The sequence below is a fragment of the Micromesistius poutassou genome (genome assembly GCF_964030765.1).
Source record: "Micromesistius poutassou genome assembly, chromosome: 6".
NCBI lineage: Eukaryota > Metazoa > Chordata > Actinopteri > Gadiformes > Gadidae > Micromesistius > Micromesistius poutassou.
Window position 1 is genome coordinate 1235486 of NC_140276.1, and position 20056 is coordinate 1255541.

A 20056-nucleotide genomic window follows, 5' to 3' on the forward strand; every position below is an offset into this window, starting at 1 on the left:
GTCTTCCCATCGCACAGTGTGTTGGTGTGACGTATGAGAGGATCCTATGTTGCCCACGCTTGTGGGCGAGAGCCCTGGCGAGTATAAAGTGAATCCCGGGAATCCTGTCCGTCACTCACTGCAGTCGCATCGACTCGCTCACCAGGGCTGAACTTCAGCGGAGATAGCAACAAGCAGGCACCTTCCAGCTTAAGCTAACTCGCTTTCGGCTTTTGGTTCGAGATGGAGTCTCGCAAATCCACCCGACAGAACTTTAAAAGTAAGTTTCCTCTGCTTTTCTTATCCAGCGTATTACTTTGAATTGTATACTTTTAATATTTATGTTTATGTATTTAGGTTTTTTATGATTATATCAGGCATTATTTGACTCTTACTTTATTTGAGTTATAGTTCATGTTTTTGTGTTATTATGTGTAGGCCTATTCTTATATCATTATATCATTATAACCTATTCATTTTGTTATTATTCTTACTACGATGATAACCAAAATCGATCTCAAAGTTATCCTACACATGCTTAAATTCGTTGCAAGCATGTTAAGATGTGAATACCTCGTTATAGGTTTGGCTTTCAATGCGTAAAATGCATTTTACGCATATTAACGCAGACTTAAACGTAGACTAGATTTGATAAACATTACATAATTTTGATAAACTTTGACTTTGGAGTTAACTACTATAAGAATACATTCAAGAATACCGGGACAATGTGTATTTTTAATGCGTAAATGGCCGTTCCATGCGTAAATGGCACAACTGCAGATCAGCGCGCTCTCTCCTGGCGCAACCTTAACCGTTCGACTTAGTTGAGGTCACCAGCTGAGCCACTGGAAAATCTCGCTCAGAGCACATGAATGGGAATACTCATTATTATTTAATGCTTCTACTTCAGCCGTGGGCCCACTTTTGTGTGCCCTTAAGCGAGCTTGCCAAACCGCTGTTATATTATTGAGGAGGATGACATTGAACCAGATCCGATTACCGGTTTTTACGCGCGGCCTAATTTGACCACCCGTTATCATTCAAGAGTAGATGTCTTGTAAACTGGGCTACAAGGTGCAAACGCTATCCAGTCGGCAACATTTTACAGTTTAGTATTGTGTTTCCTATTTTGTTTTTTTTTAATTATTTTTTATTTAAAGCCATCAGGCGGACATGAACAGCCAAATAATTTGTGTACCACCCCTCTCTGTATTATGCATATGCACGCGCCTCAATGTTCTCCCCGTGCCGCTCCGCGGGGCATGCGTTGGATCACGGTCGCATCAATAATGCTCGTGCCAATTTGTGCGACAAGCTGACGGACACATAATGTACAGCTGACAAAAAAAACTGAAACCCTACGCTCTCCGTGACGCAACAGTGTGCGTGCACAAAGGGAGCCGTGCGCACAAGCCCATAGAAATATTGGATAAACGAATCTATCATCAGATACCACGTGTCACATGGTAGACAGTGGTATCAACTGCCCCTGTGGTCATGTTCACAAACACGCAGGGTAAACAGCGTTGATTAACCCCCTGCTGCCTCTCTCTCCCCCGCCCTCCCCCCCTCCCCTCTCTCTCTCTCTCCCTCTCTCTCTCTCCCTCTCCCTCTCTCTCTCTCTCTCTCTCCCCCCCCCTCCCCTCTCTCTCTCTCTCTCTCTCTCCCTCTCTCCCTCTCCCAGGCGGTCTGTCCCTGTGGCTGGTCCTGTGGCTGGTGGCGGTGAAGCCCAGCGGCGCCACGCCGTGCCCCCGGCTGTGCGTCTGCTACCCCACGCCCATGACAGTCAGCTGCCAGTCGCAGAACTTCACGGCGGTGCCGTCCGGCGTGCCGTACGACTCCCAGCGCGTCTTCCTGCAGAACAACCGCATCACGGAGCTCCGCGCCGACTCCTTCGGCTTCGAGACGCAGGTGAGTGTCTCCCTACGAGTACGCCGACGCGTCGCGCAGACACACACACGCGCTGACGATGCAAAGGATGATTTTTTGAGACACAAAGCACAAAATAGTGACTAAAACGAAAATGCTAAATCCTTTGAGACAAGGTTCAAGATTCAAAGTGTTTTATTTTTCCCCTACTCACAAGATACAGGATGTGCAGTGAAATGTTTGCGTGACACACTCTGCATACAAACGGCGACACTGACCGAGGGCTCCTTGTCTGCGACACAGGTGCTGTGGCTGTACGGCAACAACATCACCTGGATCGAGGCGGGGGCCTTCAGCAACCTGCGCGTCCTGGAGGAGCTGGACCTGGGGGACAACCCCTCCCTGCGGATCCTGGAAGGAGGCGCCTTCAGGGGCCTGGAGAAGCTGCAGAGCCTGCACATGCACCGCTGCAAGCTGGCCACGCTCGCCCACGACCTCTTCCACAAGCTGTACAGCCTGCAGTTCCTCTACCTGCAGGTACGCACGCAGAGCACTGTGTGTACACTTTGGTCCATGTCTGGACTTATAGTAGGTCCAGAAGCTGTTATGTTCTACCCTCTACCGCCACCCCTGACTGGCCCCTGGCGTGCAATGATGACTCTGACGTTATATGAGATATAGTTCATTGTTTTTTGTGTTATTATCTTACTGTGTAGGCCTATTTCTATTAATATTAATATTATCATTATATTATTATAACCTATTTAATTTTTGTTATTATTTTTACTACGATAATAACCCAAATCGATTTCAAAGTTATCCTACAAATGGTTATATTCGTTGCGTGCATGTCAACATGTTGATACCTCGTTATAGGTTGGGCTCTCGATGCGTAAAATGCATTTTACGCAGATTAACGCAGACATTAACGTAGACTAGATTCGATTAGATTCGATCACATAATTACGGTAAACTTCGACTTTGGAGTTCAACCACCGTGACGACACAACCCAAGGACACACGTTGACCCCGGCTGTAAACAGTTTTCTTTGTGTCGTCTCCAGGAGAACCAGCTGCACTTCCTGCAGGACGACCTCTTCTCCGACCTGGTCAACCTCACCCACCTCTTCCTGCACGGCAACCGCATCCGCACGCTGTCGGAGAACGTGTTCCGCGGCCTGGTCAACCTGGACCGCCTGCTCGTCCACGACAACCGCGTGCGCCACGTCAACCGCCGGGCCTTCCGCGACCTGGGCCGCCTCACCATCCTGTACCTGTTCAACAACTCCCTGACCGAGCTGCCCGGCCAGGCCATGCGCGACGCCCAGGGCGTCCAGTTCCTGCGGCTCAACGACAACCCCTGGTCGTGCGGCTGCGAGGCCCAGTCACTGTGGGAGTGGTTCCGCGAGGCGCGCGTCTCCTCCTCCGACGTGCCCTGCGGCTCCCCGGCCGCCCGCCGCGGCCAGGACCTGCGCTTCCTGCGCGAGATGGACTTCGCCACCTGCCCCGTGCCCGACCCGGGCTCCGTGTCCGGGAGCACCACCACCACCTTCAGCTCCAAGACCCGCTGGTGGTTCGCCAAGAACAAGCCCGCCGCCTCGTCCAAGTCCACCTACCAGAAGAGCGCCGAGACGGTCAAGACCTTCCCCCTCTCGTCCAGCAAGAACAAGCTGTCCACCGCCTCCGTCAGCAGCAAGTACGAGCTGTCGGACGACGAGGCGGCGCTGCCCAAGCTGGACCAGGAGGAGTACTGGGCCAACTACGGCAGCGAGGACTCCGCCGTGCGCTGCTTCGAGCTCGAGTGCCCGCCCGGCTACGACGGCGACGGCGACGCCTTTGACTCCGCCTCCTTCCTCAGCGGGCGCTCCCTGGCCTCCCTGCTGTGTGTCTCCGTGGTAACCCTCTCCCTCCCTCTCCTCTTCGGCTGAGCTGTGCTTCCCGGCACCATCGTTTCCTCTTTCAACTCCTCTTAAAGGTCTCTCTTCACTCTTTCCTTCTCTCCAACCACCTGGATCTTAATTCCTTTCAGTCCCGTCCCACCACCTCTGTCGTAACCCTTTAGGGGGACATGGGAGGGGGGGGGGGGGGGGGTGTTGCAACGCTGATTCCGGATGCAGAGAGAGAGAGAGAGCAGAGCCAGTCGCGGTGAGCAGAGCAGAGTTCAGCTCAGTGGGCGCCGGGCAGAACAAGCCTGGAGCCTCAGTCGAAGCTGCTTCACGCTTAAGCCAGCACAGGCTTTTAGAAAGGAACACAGTTAACATGAACAATACGCACACAGACGAATGCTGCCATCTGTAGTAAGGCTGCGCGTACTAGTGCAACAGCCTGCAACAGCTTCTGTGCACAATGCTTGTAACACACAAACATACAGACAACACATTCATGGATGGATAAGAAAAGCAGGCTCTCAAAGCCACAAACGATTGTCAGCCAAGAAAACAATGCAGGGAGAGATTGAGGAACACCTCGACTCTCCAAAAAGAGATATGGAGGAAGAGCAGGGTGAGTCTCTTTTTAGACTTGGTGCGTTGAAAGAGAGAGAGAGGAGTGAGGAGGAACAACGGAGACGGCAGGGGAGTCTGCAGCCAGTGTGTGGGTCAGTGGCCCAGCACACCGGGCTCAGAGCCACCAGCCGTTCCGACATTTCCCACAATCCAATCTGCTCTCAACGTAGAACAACATCAGCCCACCGCCATCCTCGAGGGAAACGGCTGTTGTAAATAGCAGACGACGATCTGTGTACATAGAACATACAAACACACACATAACCGCCACCCACTGGCACCACTCTCATGGTATATATCATTTCTATATTTAATTCTATATTTTAATAAGGTGCATTTCTTTCTCCGTTGTGACATTTCTAATTGAATCAATTCTACTCTGAACTACGGAATATGGTTGTTTTAACCATCAAAGAAAGGCACCTTTAAAATGCTGTGAATTTCCCTCTTCCCTTTCCCCAAATCTAATTTGGCGGGGGGGGGGGGGATAGTTTGCCCTTTGTTCTTTTGTGTGACAGTCCATTCTGTGTGTCTCTCTGTGTGGTTGTCATGGCGATAACTGAGAAAATTGAGGGGGAGGGCGGGGTTGATCGGGGGTTGGGGTCTGGCAGCTCGTGTGAACGTCAGAGCAGGAGGTCAAGGTGCCGTTGGGATCCAGCGGTGACAGTAAGACCTGCTGCTGGGCAACACTATGTCTGTGTTCTGGACCCCCCCCACCCTTTGTGTTCATGTGTGTGTCTCCATCATGGCTAGTTCCACTTGAACAGTCAGCGTGCACTGTGCACCAAATAGATGGTAATGATTATCGTCCAATGCAACTTTATTTAGTTTTTCGTTGTTTGTTTTACTTTGATTTCTTTATATGTGTTTTTAAAGAAACACTTCTTTGAAATCACACACTGAATCATCAAACACCATGTCTCATGAAGATGAATGCACTCCAAGCGTTGTTATTCATGTCTAAGACAATCTGTTATTTGTAAATCACCCACACACACACACACACTTACACAGTATCAGCTTTCCATATATTGTAATCCTGACTGTGAGGGTTTTTTTTTGCATAGAACAGGTAACTGAACAAAACTGTGACTGTTTTGAGTCTTTCTACTTCTGATGTGAATAAACACGATCCTTTATAACAAAATCATCTCAAGTGTGGGAGTCTCTGTGGCTTGGCTGTTCTCTTGCCTCCTCTGCATGGACAGAAGACAGATGCTGTGTGAATATAGCTGGCCGACACAACCGACACACACAAACACACACACACACTCACACTCACGCACACACACACACACACACACACACACACACACACACACACACACACACACATTCATTGACACAAACGTGCTCAATTAATAATTTCCTGTGATAATAATAACTACAGATCAGCAATCACATGTGAACCACTTATTCAAAAGGCCTTCCATTAGAGGGAATACAGAATTAAACATAATTACATCTTTCCACATCTTTATTTACATCAGATTGATCACATTCTCTATTTGATTCTCTGAAACTCCAGCAGTTAGCTGTAATCACGGTCTTATGCGTCCCAATCTTCTCTCATCCTGTGAATCCCTTAATGCCGCAAGGATTTTGTGGGCTTGTGAGTATCTGTGTGCATGTTTACTTGGTTTGGTGCACACACCCGATTAACTGCCTACTTCTCGGAATTGAGGACACCCTATGGTCCTCCCACACCTCTGTGCTTGTGTTTTTGTGTGTTGGTGTGTGTTTGCTTGGGTTTGTGTGTGTGTGTGTGTGTGTGTGTGTGTGTGTGTGTGTGTGTGTGTGTGTGTGTGTGTGTGTGTGTGTGTGTGTGTGTGTGTGTGAGAGAGAGTATGTGCAAGATGTATTTGTGTGTGTGTGTGTGTGTGTGTGTGTGTGTGTGTATTTCTGTGCATAAAAGATGTGTGTTTGTGTGTGCAAGGTTTGCGCGTGCAAGGTGCACATCTGTGTGTGTGTGTGTGTGTGTGTGTGTGTGTGTGTGTGTGTGTGTGTGTGTGTGTGTGTGTGTGTGTGTGTGTGTGTGTGTGTGTGTGTGTGTGTGTGTGTGTGTGTGTGTGCACAGGTGGTATGCACGTGTGCATGTGTGTGTGTGTGTGTGTGTGCGTGTTGGCATGTGTGCGTACATCACTGGTTTAGAAACAAACGCCCCGGAGTCGAGTCTTCACAACCGTGGATCGATTTCCATTCCCCCCCCCCCCCCGCCCCGGCGCAGCCTGGCGGGGCTATATCAGGGGGGTGTCAGGGTGAGTGTATACCCCCGGGGGGAATGGGGGGGGGGGGGGAGCAATGATTCAGGAGCGGGGCAGACGGTGAGACTTGGCGGAGGAAGGAAGAGGGACAAGATGTCCCAGGGTTCATCACTCCCCCTCACCAGACCCAGCTCGCTCGCACCCTGAGCGTCATCGAGGGGGACGATGATGGTGATGCTGCTGGTGGTGATGATGTTAACGATGATGCACTCACACTCGCACTGCGCTCCTGCGCATTAAGTAGCAGCACACAGACAAACACATTGTCTCGTGAAAGTTTGCGTTCCTGTGATGTTCAGAGTCTACACCCCCCCCCCCCCCCCCCCCTTCATTAAAATAATAAGGTCGGTACTGACGCCATTGCCACTCCCTCTCTCTCTCACTCTCTCTCTCTCTTTCCCCCTATCCTTTTCTCTCTCTTTCTCTCTATCGCTCACTCTCTCTCTCTCTCTCTTTCTGCCTCTCTTTCCCCATCTCGCTCTCTCTTTTTCTCTCCAATTATTTTTTTTCTTTCATCGCTCCTCAATGACACCTCCTTCTTGTTTTTCTGGCCTCACACTATATGTTACCAAACCCACGTGCCTGCTCACAAGACCTTTACCCCAACCTTCTCTCTCTCACTCTTTCTCTCTCTCACTCTCTTTTTCCTATATCGCTCCTCCTCTACCCTTTCCTCCCAACGGCTATTTGTGAAGTTCTGGTCTGCTCTTCCACAGGCCCTGAGTCCACTAAACTACCCCAACTAGGAGAAACACATGATTATTATTAGTTTACATTACATTACATTCATATCCGCTTTACAGTAAGAGAGTGCCATCATTTAGGAATGACTTTGGTCATTTGTAACTGTTGTAACTATTATAATCCTGTCATTGGATGGGGGTTGTTAATAGATATGGTCAAAAGTGAAGCTATTGGGGCAAGTTAGACATCTGAAACTCGTGCTGGTGTTCAATCATTGAACAAACCTGAGCCTCAGTACAAACCTTGTAAAAATGAACAGTGTCACGTAACGACCCCGCTCTCTGACGCTCTGACTCTCAAAGTACCCATTTTCAGCACTCGGAAACCTATTTTAAAGAGGCGCTGTTTCATAACAAGAGACCCATCTCTTGTTTAAATGTGGGCATTGCACGAGCTTGGGCTTTCACACCGTCATGTGGGGTTGGAGTCTGCCATTGTATGTAGGAGTCGGAGGTATTCACCTCCCTGCCAGGTGCTCAGGGGGTGATAGGCCCTGCTCCAGGCACTGCACGGCATTAGCAACAGGGATTTACGGGGAGCCCAACCCCTCCTCAGACTTCAAGCATCACTCCAGCCCACTCACTTCCCACCGGGCTGCCTTTCATGGTGCTTTTTTATCTTCTTCTTCTGATTCTTTTGTGCGCGCTCCTCCTCGTCAACAATAATGCTGTCACACTGCCTTTGTGAAAATCACCCAATACTGTCTCAGTTTTCTGTTACCCGGCCGAGCCCCTAACTTACGCATGGAGACACGTTTGTTTGTGCACACACACATGCACACGCGCGCGCGCACGCACGCACGCATCCAGGCATGCACACACACATGCACACACACACACACACACACACACACAGGCATGCGCTCACACGTACACACATGTACTTGCTCACATGTATGCACACACATGCACGCGCACACACACACACACACACACACATACACACAGGCATGCGCTCACATGTACACACATGTACATGCTCACATGTATGCACACACATGCACACACACACACACACACACACACGCAGATGGCTGTTTTTCCTCGCCAAGCCTGTGTTTTCAGCTGTGTGTGTGTGTGTGTGTTCCCGGTGCGCGGTCGGTACAGTGTGATTTCGGTGCGCGTCGTGTAGCGTGTGTCTGGCGTGGCTGCTGACGTACGTTCCCAGTGAGCCGCCAGCCTCTGTTCGTTCGGCCCCCACCCCGGGGCCCCTGACGTCAGCGGGGCCCCCATACAAGGCGCAGGGAGGCGTAGGGAGCTTTTCTAGAGGATAAAAATGGATTTGGCGCTACTTTCCGTTTCAGTATTTACCATGTTAGGGCCGGGGGACGCGTCAGCAGAACAGATTAAAATAGAAGAAGAGAGAACAAAGAGAAGAGAGAGAAAAAGGAAACTTTTTGAGCTTCTAGATAAATATAAGAAAAAAATGAGAAACGGAAATAGAATAATAATAATAATAATAATAAAAAAAGTTTGCTCATGGTTGGCTCCTATAAGCGACAAAGGAAGAGGAATCTGCGGTTTAACGTGACAGCTGACCGGTCCATCCATAATGGATGGACATCCGTTCCACTGACCGTGCGGCCATTGTCCGACAAGAGCAGTAACATGACTAAGATGGAGGGCTGAGAGAGAGAGAGAGAGAGGAAGTGGAGCGCGGGGCTACAGACTCTTGCGTGTCTGTACGGTTTAGAACCGAATGCAACAGGTAACTATTACGTGAATCATCCCTTGTGGCGGCACTTCATCAGGGGAACACTCAAACACCACAAGAGTCATCGCCGCTGAAACAGCTATACTTTACTTTCATTTTTTTCTTTTTTGCTGAAACTTCTATGTTTCTACTATGTTTCCTCGCTCTCTCTCTCTCTCTCTCACACACACACACAAAAAGACACACAAACACGTGCGCACACACACACACACACACACACACACAAACACGTGCATATCACAGGCCGGCGGAGGGCGCACATCAACGCCTGCCAGGGTGATGAGTGATCATCGTCCTCAGTGTCTATTGATAGCGCCGCGTGGCAGCAGAAGGGAGCCTCAGTTGCGCCCGTCTCTGCGTCACCAGGAGCAGCAGAGCCCCCCCCCCCCGGCACGGGTCGCAGTGTCTGGGGGGGGGCCGGGGGAGGCAGCCCTGCTAGGTGGCATCTGCGCTGTGTGGTCCCTATGTCCCTCAAGAGTTAGTATATCTAGAGAGCAGCAGGCAGGGTTTTACAGTAAGAGACGTGTGTGTGTGAGTGGGCATGGGCATGTGTGTGTTTATGTGTGTGTGTGCGTGTGTGCGTGTGTGTGTGTGTGCGTGTGTGTGTGTCTTGTGTGTGAGTGTGTGTTTGATGGCATGCCTGTGCTGGTTAATAAGGAAGAGATGCAGGTCCAGATTGGACCATTAGCAGGGCTATGGAGAAGGTTGTAAGTGGCTGGCTCAGAAGCAAGAGCGTAGGCTTTGGTGGGTTAGAGAGAGAGAGAGAGACAGAGAGAGAGAGAGAGAGAGAGAGAGAGAGAGAGAGAAAGAGAGAGACAGAGAGAGAGAGAGAGAGACAGAGAGACAGAGAGACAGAGAGAGAGAGAGACAGAGACAGAGACAGAGACAGAGAAAGAGAGAGAGAGAGAGAGAGAGAGAGAGAGAGAGACACACACACACACACACACACACAAACAGACAGTGAGGGCAGAGAGTGAGATAGAAAAAGAGACAGAGAGACAGAGAGACAGAGAGAGGGGGGAGCGAGCGAGAGGTATAGCCCATATCTGCTGGCACGCAGACGGAAGCGGTGACGTTGACTGGAGATCTGTTTGTTTGAGGATGGCTGAATCTATGAATGATGCCGATTGGGAGTGAACTGAGCACACAAAAGATCCATCTGTTGCCTCCCGCTGAGCTTTGCCGCCTCTTTTTTATCATTACGGGAGTTTTGCCATTAATTAACGATCATCACACGTAGTAGAGATTAGATTCAGGAAACAACTTAGATCGTTAGGACAACACACGCACACAAACACACACACACATGCATGCATACACATACACCTACACACACACACACACACACACACACACACACACACACACACACATCTACATACTATACACATACACACAGCCCACTATGTTTGCACAAGGCTTTTTCAGTAGATCTCTGTATTTACCTCCTGGCAGAAGGGTCTTGAGCAGTGACGCACGTCACAAAATAATCCTCTACCAATATGATCTAATGATCTGTTTTTTTTTTAATCAGATTAATAGTAAAAGATGGCAACAAAATTGGTCCCAGTCCCGTACCACCAAATGGTGGCAAGATAGGTACCATACCACCAAGATGGTGGTTATAAAATGCATTAAACAACAAGTAATTCATTATATTTGTATTATATATAAGTAATAGTGTACAAATTGTTTCATGATAGCCCTACCCCCTCAAAGCACTGAATATTGAGGTCTTGAAAGTTTAACACTTTAATGTCTCATTAACAATTAGTGGTGTGTATCAAGTAGGGCTCTTGTGTTGGAAGTGGAGCATAGGGGGCGGTGCAGCTCATGTCGGTACCTGAACAATCCACAGAAGAAGATCAACATCTTGACTCCTGAGCGTCCGACTCCGAAGAAGGAACGCACGCTGGAAAGTTTGGTTCTCCATCATGGCTCCCAAAACAGGTTGGCGTGATAGTCGGTCGTTATTATTGCCTCATAACTATGAATCGTTAATAGTAGGCCATGCGGTCTTATGTTGGTCTCTTCCACGCACTTTGTATGTCAAGTCAATGCCAGATTGACTTCAAGTCAATGCCAGATTGACTTTAAGTTTGATGCACAGATGCCGTTCCGTGCAGCACGCCAACCGGTTGACGTGTTTGTTGTGGTTTTTACATTGAGGTCACGCGTCTGTCGATGGGGGGTTTGTTGATGCTGTTGTTGACTCATCGTGAAACTAATGATCCCGTCGTTGTGAACGCAGGTCGTCGAGGGACCAAGCGCAAGGCCGATGCGGTTCAGGAGGAGGAGGAGAAAGTGGCGGTGGAGCTGAAGGAAGAACAGGAGGAGGTGAAGGAGAGTGTCTCGGGGGGTCGTAGAGTCACCATTGAGCACTGGTGAGCCCTTTGTGGAGGTTTATATTTTGTTTTTTTCCGGATTCCTATTAAATTATTTGACTAGATACCCTTATCAATAAATAAAATATCTTATGTATCCAGGTCAGTTGTAGGTGCAGTCGGTTGATATGTGTATCCAACAAGCCTCACGCATGTTGGATACATCATACGATATAAAGTCTAATTTCAACATGCTTTGCATTATAATAACATTTAATAATGTATTGTAATGTAATAAAATTCAGTTCGCCTAATAAGAATGTAAAACTAAAATGAATTACTAAATCACGTTTATTCACCGACGCGCACTATCCCATCTTAAACGATCCATTCACTCCTCCACAGCAAGAGCTGACGAGTGTACGGGCGTAACGCCGAGGGGGTGAAGAACGCCCTCCTGACGGCCCGACCTGGACTCGCCGTGGTGCTGAACCCGGAGAAACCTCGCAGGAACAGCTTTGAGATCACACTGATCGAGGGAGAGAAAGGTGAACCGGCTGCGGTTTGGTTCCAGGCTTGCTTGCTTGCAGTGTAAACACAAACACAGGCAGACACGAGTGACATCGTTTTCGATGTCTGTGTCATAGAAGACGTTGTCGTTACGATGACGATAACAGTGAACTGCGTCGTAAAGCCTACGTTAGTGGGGACGTTTGCTAGATCAGAGATCAACGATTTCTGGAATCAGCCGTTTGTTTTCAGCCAAACTTTATGTTAGAAACTATTTCCGATGCGCAAACACGTGCATCACGGCAAGGAAAACAAATCGAATTTGCTACAGTCAGCCAAACAGATAATTGTGCATTTTGTGTGAGGGCTAATTTCATCACAATGACAATTTCCACAATGGCACCAAGTGTTTGTTCTGGCTCTGAGTCTGCTCTCTCTCTCTCTCGGAGGGTTGGTCGCTCACTCCCACTGCTTTCTCTGTTGAACAAATTTACCATCACTTGACATTCGCCCAAGAACGCTCCCCTCATTTCTCTTCCAATTAGTTAAAGTTAGGTTTAAACGCTGGTAAACATGTCCAGTGCACTGGGAGTTCGGGCATTAAATATTTCACTTTTACGGTTTGCGGTGTGAGTGTCCGAAGAGTTTGAGCAACTACGAAACAACAACAAAAAAAAAAAAAACATACGTTCTCCCTTTTTTTTTTTTTTTCGGAGTTGCTCAAACTCCTGCATATGTGACGGTCCGGAGAGTTGCTCGAACTCTGTGGACCCGTCACACCCCCGCAAACCCTCCATTCAGTTTCCATTGACCCCTCTCCTCCCCCCCCCCCCCCAACAGAGAGCATCCTCTGGACGGGGATCAAGAAGGGCCCCCCACGCAAGCTGAAGTTCCCAGAGTCGGCCGTGGTGGTGGCGGCCCTGGAGGAGGCCCTGGGAGGGGCCCCGAAGGAGGAGGCCCTGGGAGGGGCCCCGAAGGAGGAGGCCCTGGGAGGGGCCCCGGAGGAGGTCGTGGAGGAGGAGGCCCTGAAGGGCCCCTAGTAGAGACCCCCCCCCCCCCCCCACAGTGGAGGTACGCTTTGTGACGCATGAAGTGACTTTGGGTTTTTATTATCATGGTGATACAATTTCATGGCTCTAATATATGTTAAAAAAAAAAAAAAAAAAAAGGGTCTTGCATTACAATGACGTACATTATTAGCATGGCTGGACCTCCTGAACCCCAAACTGGATCCAGTTAAGCAGCACAGGAGCATTGTCATTGTGAATTATGATTGTATACGGCAAAATAAGAAGATAGGATGGATTTTCTCCTGTCAAGTATATTTAAGTGACATCACTGCCGAAAGACAAGCAGGCCTGCTGTTAAAACTGTATCTTAGTGTGTGTTTAGGACTTGGAAAAAGCGATCAAATTATCCTTTTTTTATTCTAAGACTGAAAAGCGTGCGACTTTGAGGGGACACTTTCATCTGTTTCTGTTGTTGTTGTTCAATACACTGTTTCTTAATTTTCCTTTTTCAGCCAAATACTCTGTCTGTGTTGTCGTTGGAAGCCGAATGAAGAGGACGGACCCACGGGCCGCTGCCCAGTCCCTCCTCTGATGAGAGAGCTCCGAGGACTACCACACGTTGATATATGGCGCCCTCTAGTGGTGAATCTCTGTTACACCATCTCCTGGTGTTTTGTACTGCTGTTTTTTTTGTTGTTTTTCTACATGTTTGTGTCTTGATTTTTGTAACTAAAGCCTGTTCGAAGTGTGTGAATGACGGTACATTTATTACATGTATTATATACACACACACACACACACACACACACACCAGTATGGGGGTTATTGATAATATGAATATACTGAACACACTCTTTGTCAACAAAGATATTATTGAAACTAAGACATTACCTATTTATTCCTATTTATCAACCAAACAAGTTCAAACTATACGTTTGTTAATAAACATACATTGCTCATATTGAAAAAATCGAATGGGTAAAAATGTCACACAATGTTATTCTAATCATAAATATATAAAGTGCCATCAATACAAAAAGTGCATATTGTGCTCTTGTGGCCTAATTATGTAAATTACAGCCTATTCGGTCCACCCAAATTGTCGAAAAAAACATACAATATTGGCCTTCTGGCAGTATCCTGGACATCATTAGTCGTTACGGTTGATCATGAATTTATATTGGGAACTCGTGTACAAAAACAAGGTCTACTTGTTGAATTACAATTAGGGAGCGATTGGCCCACCTAATAATTACAAAAAAAACGAAAAACACTTCAGTGTCGATTGGCTAAACTTAAAAACAGCGGCAGAAATCAACAACAGTCATCACAGACGGTCGCGTCTAGTGTTGAACCACGCGGATCTTGTCCGTCACACCCCGCACTGTGTTGACCCGCTGCCACGGTTCACACCGAATGTGAGGAGGGGCTGCACACACGGACACGGACACCCCCGTCCCCGTCCTCCTCCTCCTCCTCCTCTTCCCCCTGGCCCCCCCTCTGCTCCTCCGCGCTCTGTGTCTGAGGACCACGGCGAGCACTGCTCCCAGCATGACCGCGGACGTCAATAGGCAAACTCCGAACACCAGTAAGGGTTTGTTCCCCAGGATCCGCGCGCATATGGCGCACGACTCCTGCTGCGACTCACCCCCGGACCCGCAGCTCTGCGTGCTGCTGTTGTCGGCCGGGAAACCGCCGCGCTGCACGATGTCTCGGTAGGCGGCGACCGAGGCCTTGGGTTTGGACCGGTGGTGGGCGGACGCGAAGAGGCCGAACTGCGGCGCAAGTCGGTCCTGAAGCTTCCACACGTAGAAGCCCTGGAGGTTGACTCCGTCCAGCTGGCGAGCTGCAGACCCGGCAGAGAAGGGGGATGATGAGGATTTAGTTAAGTAGCGTGAGGCCAGCCTTTCATCGTGATTAAATTGAACCGTGTTGACGTTCTGCTGCAACACACTGTCGTCAATGTACAATTAAAGCATATTGATGGACTGTCTTTCAAACTAACTTGCGATGGATGGACAACTGGGTCACTCAGGTCAAGGATGGGTGCATAGCAGAACAAGCACAGTGAGTGATGCTAGTGTAGCTGATCTTCTCTTATCTACGTTTTCTCTCCTTCTGTTTATGGTTTCTCGTAAAGTTGGTTTTTCAGAGTGCGGGGGTCGTAAACAATGAAATCGGTCCATGGCTCGTGATAAACAAATCACAATACTTATTAATTAAGTAAAATAAGTTAATATAAGCAGAAGTTCTTCTGTGCTGCATAATGAAAGAGGCATTCTGCCGTCTCACCTTTGAGAGCCTCCTGCAGGTAGCTGCTGATGTAGCGCTGCCTCAGGCTGTCCTCCACCAGAGCTGGATCGTCCACACCACTGGCTGTGACCACGATGGGCAGGTCCCCGCCGTACCTCGCCGTCACCCAGCCCAGGAGCCTCCGCAGGCCCCGGGGCACCAGGGCCTGCCCCAGCCCAGACCTGGCCCAGTTGGGATCCGAGAAGAGCAGGCAGCCATGAGCCGGACGCTGTGGCTGCTGTAGGTCTGGCTCGGCGCTTTGGGAGTGTGGATGCGGCGATGCCAGACGGGTGGTGAAGTGGTTGAGCGCGATAAAACCGAGCGTCCCTTTGAGAAGCTCTTTCTCTGGTTCGCTGAAGCTCGGCCAAGGGGACGAAGGGAGAGCCGACACCAGAGCTCTCTGCTCCAGGTAGATCTTCTCCTCTGGTGTGACGCCCGCTTTTCCACCTCGCCTCGGGCTTGCAGCATCCAGTATTGGGTCTAAGAAGCGACCGAGTTCAAACAGGAGTAGTCTCTGGGCTGCTTCCGTGTGCGACTCCAGGAAAGGGTTGGCTGGTTGGGCCCAGTCGGCGTGCAGTGCCATGGACACCAGACCTCCCCGTTCACTTGCATGCTCCCTCTCGTACAGTCTCCAGGCTTTGGCGTGGGCCAGGAGAAGATTACGAGTCGCGCGGTGCTGCTGTTCCACGTCGGGGAACACGTCCACCAATCTGTTCGGCTCATTGACGGTGATCCAGTGTCGGACCCAGGTGCCCAGCTCACGGAAGCAGAGCGACGTGTAGTCCTGGAAGGCCTCCACTGTGCTCTGGTTCAGCCACCCCCCCGAGGCGTGCAGTGGCTCCGGCAGCCCCAGGAAAGGTGCTCGATGCGTGGGGTAGTACAGGGTGACGACTGCCTCCAGGTTGTGTTCATGGAGCTTGGTCAGGAAACAACGGTAGTACCTTTCAGGTAGAACAACCCCCATGAAATAGGATTAAAAATGGCTTTGTAACGGGTATCTGAGAGGGGGGGGTGGTTAGTGCGGAAGCATAAAACAGACATTTTGAATGGATTTTTTTTTTTTTTTGTTGTTGCAAAAATAGCAACATTTATATTATTTGTAATATTAACCTTTATAGTTCACCTTAGAGCCTCTGTGTTGACCGTAGAGAGGTCTCCCCGGGGGAGGATCAGAGACCAGTCGAGGCCAAAGCGGTAGTGAGTCGCCCCCGTTGAGGCAAACAGCTTGAAGTGAGTGTGGATGGTGGGGTAGTCGGTACACTGGGGTGCTCTGGGTTTGACCCGGACCTCTGGGACCACATGCAACCCTCCATCGCCGGTCAGGTTCCACCTGTACAGGTGAGGATCCCTGAACTGAGGCGAGTAAGGATGGAAGTGGACCTGCAGTAACGGCGAAATCAGATAACAGTTATGTAGTCTGAGGTATCCTCAGCTTCATAGCATGCAACTGAGACCATGTTATGCAGTTAAATAAATAAGAAAGTCTAAAGTCTTTTATATAATCCCTGGCCATTTCTGCCCACCAGGAGGTAATCTCATCCCGAGGGCTGTGATTGCGTTAGTATTGCGCTACCATGCATCTGAGCCTTCCCGTTTGCTTCACCTGCAGAGTGGAGTCCGAGACGCCCCAGTGGAAATCGCAGGGGAAACGCCCTCTGATCTCGCGGGAGCTTTCGTCGCCGGGGAAACCGTTGTCACCGATCACGCGCCTGTAGTACTGCGCGGTGGTCTTGGGGACCCTGGTGCGGTTGGGCTGACTGAAGTCGACGTAGAAGAGGCCTCGCCTCAAACTGTAGCCGTAGTTCCACTCAAACCCGTCCACCAGAGACCAGGCGGTGTAGCCAAACACCTGCACGCCGTCAACCTCGATGGCTGAAACGAACAAGAACAGGACATTTGTAAATTGCCTTTTTTCGGATCTCGAATCCCGTTCCGTTCGCACCTCGCCCCGTTTTTTTCGACCCACCCACTCACCTTGTAGAACCTGGTTGATGAAGCGTTTCATCAGGTATATGGCGACCGTATCCTCTGTTTCCACGGCAGCCTCGGAGAACCAGCCTCCCTCGGCCACCAGAATCCTCCTGTCCCCGTACTCCAGCTGGATCCACTTTAAGATGCTCCTCAGGTCCGGGCTCACACTCTGTCCGTACGGGACCAGGCCGCGGCTGAGACGGAGGTCGTTGGGGCCGAAGGAGAGAGCGAAGAAGTCCGCCGTCCCCCGTAACCGAGCCTTCTCCTCGGGGGTGAACGCGGGGAGCAGGTCTCCGTGCTGGGACCTCATGGAGGCCGGGTAGTCGCCGTCCCCGAAGATGGGGTTGGCGAACCATCCGAGCACTGCCTCCATGGATCGTTGGCAGAGCTCCACGTTGGCCTGGGAGGCTGGAGTCCTTGGAGGGACGACCCAGGGCGAGCCCAGCACAACGGACACCTCCCCTCTCTGGGTCGGGCGGAACTGGTCGTTGTATGTGTGCCATGCTCTAGCGTGAGCCTGGAAAACAACGTGGAGCATGTTCCGAATATACTGCAGAAAGGTACTGTCGTTGTACTTAGTATGCATGCACCAATGAGGGCAGTGATGCACAGCAGATGGCTACTGGTGCATGTCTCCCTTACTTCCTGCAACAAACTGTATTTTAATGTGGTGGACTTTGACCCACTTAGCCACGTGTCTATTGGAGTCTCCGGTTAGGCAATAACATATGTACTATTGCAGGGGCAATCTTCTTTTGCACATAGAATCTGATTGAACTCTATTCTAAAATAAAATCTCTAAAATAATTTTAAAATAATTGTAGTTATAAGCCAGTCTGAGTTGTATTTATTGTGACTGCTTACTATGTATTGAAAACGTATTCTTCAGCAATTTGCACCAATCATGTTATATTCTGTGAAAGTGGTTTCTTAACTGCAAGAAAATATTTCATCGCAGACGAAAGTTAATAAAACATTCTGGGATGCTAACCTTCAAAGAACAAGCAGACTCCTTAAAACCCTAACCAAAACAAACGTCAACAAAACGTCATCTAACCTAACATCTCCTTGAACTTTGATCTTGTTATAGACTCCCACCCATACCCCCCAGCCTCCTCTCTTTTAACTTACCCTGATCAGGTTATGGGCCACCATGAGGGGGACCGACAGATCCTCCCCCTTCTCCCCTGGCGCGTGCAGCCCTGTCCTGTATCCCTGCACCGCCACCAGATAGGGGTTGTGCACGGTGAGCCAGTGCTTCACCTCGTCGCCAAACGTGCGGAAACAGAAGGCGGCGTACCCTTCAAACAGCCCCACCAGGGACTCGTTCTTCCAGCCGCCGTAGCGCCGCTGCAGCTCCTGCGGCAGGTCCCAGTGGAAGAGGGTCACGACGGGCCTGATCCCCCTCTCCACCAGCCTCCCCACCAGCCGGCGGTAGTGCTGCACGGCCTCAGCGTTGGGCTCCCCGCCGGCGTCACCGTCGGGGAAAAGCCTGGGCCAGGAGAGGGAGAAGGAGTACGCCGTCACCCCCAGGTACTCCAGCGCCGCCACGTCCTCCTCCCAGCGGGCGTAGCTGTCGCTCGCCACGTCGGCGTTCCCCCCGCCTCCGTCCGCGGCGTGGGCGTGGGCGTGGAGGTCCCAGACGGAGGGCCCCTTCCCGTCCCGGTCCCAGGCCCCCTCGGTCTGGAAGGCGGAGGTGCCGGTGGCCCAGAGGAACCCGGCGGGGAAGGTGTCCCGCAGGAGGTGTCCGGCGCGGGGGCCGGGGTCCACGCCGCCGGGCCGCTGCCACAGCCTCCTGCCGCTCCCCGGGGCGCCGGCCGCCGTGTCCGGGCCCCCCGTCGCCAAGACAACAGAGAGCCAGATGCACGGCAGGGGCAGGGTGGTTAAAGGGTTCAGCATCCCGGGAATAGGGCGCCTTGCTTCAGTGGAGAGTCCAAAATGCGGAGGAGTTTCCTGGGCGAAGGTTTCAGCGATTCACTTGAGATGAAACCTGTTCATGGTGCCGAGGGGGGAGCAGAATCGATCCAGCGAAGGATGGAGAAGTTGGGCTTGTGCAGCTGAGGAGTGGTGGTGTGGTGCATTTGACTGCTTAGCCTTTGCTCCCTCTCCCTGGGTTTTCATGTGCTTTCCTTTAGCCCCTCCCTGCCGCATAGTGTACGTTCGCACAACACTCGAGTCATAAATCCATGTTCCAGACCAGATAGGACGTAAGTTGGTTTATTGCCTACTAGCCTCTAACACGATCCAACGTCATTCCCAATCTTCCCCTTTCAGTCCACCCTTTCCCTCGCAGCAACACACACACACACACACACACACACACACACACACACACACACACACACACCTATAAGTATGTTGTTCATTGCTCTGAAGGAGGTTAATAAGTTAATAATTAGCTTGTACTCTGATCATTTGTTGCACCACTTTCAAGTGCCTTACATTTCACTTCAAATCCCAAACACACACACAGAGATGCATGTGGAGCTTCTGAACCCCCAAACAATATCCTTCTGAGCGGCCCGGTCTTATTTGATCAGAATCCGGTTCCTCGACTGAAACCCGTCTGTCAATAGCCAGTTAGAGATTTTGGGATTCAATTTCAGAAACCTGAAATATATGATCCTATTTAGGGTTGGGGCCAGAACAATATCACCTGCAGAAGTGCGGAGAGCAACGCATGCACGCATGCAGGCACACGCACGCACACACACACACACACGCATGGACACACACACAGGCCATCACTCACATACACACACACACACACACGGTCTTAATCGAATAGGAAGAAACAAAAACAAAGTTGTACTCCGGCCATTAAACCACAGGTTAATGGCCGGATTACGCCATCCATGTCGCGAGTCCTCCTT

General features: G+C 50.4%; 3 protein-coding genes across 3 annotated transcripts; 2 read left to right on the top strand and 1 right to left on the bottom strand.

Annotated features, from left to right (window-relative positions):
- Positions 1-222: 222 nt before the first annotated feature.
- rtn4rl2b (reticulon 4 receptor-like 2b) lies at positions 223-3779 on the top strand (the record flags this gene model as incomplete). Its single annotated transcript, XM_084469069.1, has 4 exons — positions 223-259; positions 1667-1893; positions 2155-2388; positions 2916-3779. 4 exons carry the CDS (start codon positions 223-225, stop codon positions 3777-3779), a joined length of 1362 nt encoding a protein of 453 aa, XP_084325195.1.
- A 7186-nt stretch (positions 3780-10965) lies between these two features.
- On the top strand, positions 10966-13654 carry selenoh (selenoprotein H). The gene is made up of 5 exons (XM_084469379.1): positions 10966-11026; positions 11328-11460; positions 11806-11948; positions 12751-12981; positions 13433-13654. Exons 1-4 carry the CDS (start codon positions 11011-11013, stop codon positions 12948-12950), a joined length of 492 nt encoding a protein of 163 aa, XP_084325505.1. The 5' UTR covers positions 10966-11010; the 3' UTR covers positions 12951-12981; positions 13433-13654.
- A 609-nt stretch (positions 13655-14263) lies between these two features.
- klb (klotho beta) lies at positions 14264-19082 on the bottom strand (the record flags this gene model as incomplete). Its single annotated transcript, XM_084469070.1, has 7 exons — positions 14264-14317; positions 14498-14766; positions 15213-16153; positions 16336-16592; positions 16816-17084; positions 17187-17700; positions 18315-19082. The coding sequence occupies 7 exons, from the start codon at positions 19080-19082 to the stop codon at positions 14264-14266; spliced, it is 3072 nt and encodes a 1023-aa protein (XP_084325196.1).
- Positions 19083-20056: the final 974 nt, after the last annotated feature.